This window comes from Phaethon lepturus, unplaced genomic scaffold, assembly GCF_000687285.1.
Source record: "Phaethon lepturus isolate BGI_N335 unplaced genomic scaffold, ASM68728v1 scaffold26767, whole genome shotgun sequence".
NCBI classification, from domain to species: domain Eukaryota; kingdom Metazoa; phylum Chordata; class Aves; order Phaethontiformes; family Phaethontidae; genus Phaethon; species Phaethon lepturus.
Genome location: NW_010554407.1, coordinates 1 through 2,306, shown reverse-complemented (window position 1 = coordinate 2,306; position 2,306 = coordinate 1). Strand labels below are relative to the sequence as shown.

Below are 2,306 nucleotides of genomic sequence, written 5' to 3'. Positions count from 1 at the left end.
GGCGCGAGACGGGCGCTAATTAGCAAAAGACGTTAATTAGCAAAAGACAGAAGCCAAGAAGCGAGCAGAACACCCCACTGTCAGAAAACATCCAGCTGGGCCATCAGAAAAATAAGCAAAAAAAAAAAAAAGTAGTTTTCCACAATAAAAGGCCCCAAATGGGCGCTGCTGCCACCCACACTTTATTCCTGAATTATAAAAATAAAAGGAAAAATATATTCGGGGTTTTATTGTAACGGGGAACATGACATGACGTCAAAACACAACAGGAAAAACACAATGAAATCCTGGCGAAGAACGAACCACGAGGGACATCGTAAAAAAAAAAAACAAAAAAACAAAAAAACCCCCCGAAGACTCCGGGAAAGAGCGACTTTTTTTCGCTCTGGCCATGGGGCAGGGCAAGCATGGTGGGATTTGTTGGGAATAACCCAAATTCCTCTGAAATCCGGTCTCCGAAGCTGCCTGCGCACGCGTCAGGAAGTGAAATCCTCCTTGGCGGGTGGTTCTCCCCCGAGCGAGGCCAGCGTCAGGCAATGAAATCCAGGGGTCTGTTGAATCCTCCTTTTCTGTTCATGTACTGCCTGTGGCCAGAGGGAAGGAACCAGAGTAACCGCCGGGAATAAAACCCACCCGGGGGCTCCCAGCTCTGTAAGAAATCTGGACAAAAATACCCAAGGGAGGCCCGTAACGGCATTCAGCGGCTTTTTTTGCTGAGAAACAGGCAAACAGTGCTGCTGAAGCAGGGTCACTGCTGCAACCCCATTCAGGCCACATCTGGCACGTCCTGCCCGCATACAACACACTCTTTTGCTCCTCATCCCTCTGCTGTCACCGTTTCCAGGAGAAACCAGAGGCCTCTCACCTCTGTCTAACAGTGAAAACCACAAACTTTGTCTTTTTCTGAAGGCCTGAGAAGCCGGATCACCCCCCTACACGCACCAAGAGACAGCAGCTTCGACATAGGGCTGCAGAGTTTCCTCCATACTGTGTTATCTCGTCAAAGAAATTCTCTTCCTATCAGAAAAAAAGGCTGGGCACAAACCTGTACTTCCTCTTCTGAGACACATTGATTGCATATGCATTTGCGGCACCATCTACCTTCTTCCCCTGAAAGACATTACAACAAAAGGTCTCAACGCTCAGCATATTATCCCCAAAAAGGGCACTGTGACACCGCCGAGCCCGGTGGAGGCAGCTGCGGGCTCCGCTGTGCCCATCTGCACTCACTTTTGTCGTGTCGAAAGAGGCGAAGCCCATCATTTTCATCATCTCAATTTCCTCTTCCGTCTTGCCCTGCAAATCTTCCTCTGCCGAGGCAACAAAACAGGAGAGTTCAACAAATGCAGCCATTGCCAAAAACCTGGGTGTCCCTTAGGCTGGTCCTAACCCAGGTGGGGAATTCAGCACCCAGTATGTGTTTAAGGAGGAAAATTCACCCCCTCACCCGTGATCTGACGCTCTTTGCCTTTGGAGTCCTTTATCTCCTTCTTCTCTTCATCCCGCCTCTCCTTCAGCCGTGGTGGGGAGGAGGAGCTGGATCGATGCCGTCTCGGCGACCTGATGTTGCAAATGCAGGCGGGTTTGCAGCTTCCCAGCAGTGCCGTGACCGCAGAGGGTTTTACAGCGTTAACGAATTCCCACCGTCCCCGTGCCACCCGAACTGCGCCTCACCCCGGCTCTCCAGCTTGTCCCCATCGCGGCGCTGGCGTTTCTGTCCCTCACCTGGAGCGTCTCCTGTGCGGGGAGCGAGAACGGCTTCTCCTCCTGTCCCTGTCCCGGGACCGGGACCGCTCTCTTCGCCTCCTCTCCCTCTCCCGTGAGGTGGACCGCGAACGCCTGCGCTCTGCTCGGAGAAAGGCAGTGCTCGGTTTAGCTCCTGCTTCCTTACGTCTCTCCCCTGTTGCTGCCCGCTGTTCAAAGAAAATCCCGTCGACGCTGCGGCAGCTCCCGAGCAGAGACCCCGTAACAACTCCCTCCCACCCCCTCCCCCTGATCTCTCCATGGCCGGCACAAAGATGCCGGCCAGCACCCACGCGAGGGAGAAGAGCAGCTGGCAAAACCCTGCACCCGGCAGTGGGGTGACCAACTTGTCGGCAGACCGGACCCCGAAACGCTGGAGGTGCGTGGAGGGGGACGGGAGTGTTTGTGCGTGAGGAGGAGAAGGATGAGGAGGAGGAGGAAGGGAGCCTCTGCTCTCCGCAGAGTGAAGAACCGAGGCCTCCTCACCCGCCCTGGAGGGGGTTCATCCCCTCGCCCAAGGCTTGGGGGAACCCCCGAGGCCCTCTCCTACCCCTGCGCCGGGG

General features: G+C 54.9%; 1 protein-coding gene across 1 annotated transcript; it reads right to left on the bottom strand.

Annotated features, from left to right (window-relative positions):
- Window positions 1–529: 529 nt before the first annotated feature.
- On the bottom strand, window positions 530–2,116 carry SNRNP27 (small nuclear ribonucleoprotein 27kDa (U4/U6.U5); the record flags this gene model as incomplete). Its single annotated transcript, XM_010291865.1, has 6 exons — window positions 530–584; window positions 1,046–1,110; window positions 1,231–1,310; window positions 1,448–1,560; window positions 1,726–1,846; window positions 1,984–2,116. Coding segments are annotated over 6 exons (567 nt in total), but the record flags the coding sequence as incomplete, so codon positions are not given.
- Between the last annotated feature and the right edge of the window lie 190 nt (window positions 2,117–2,306).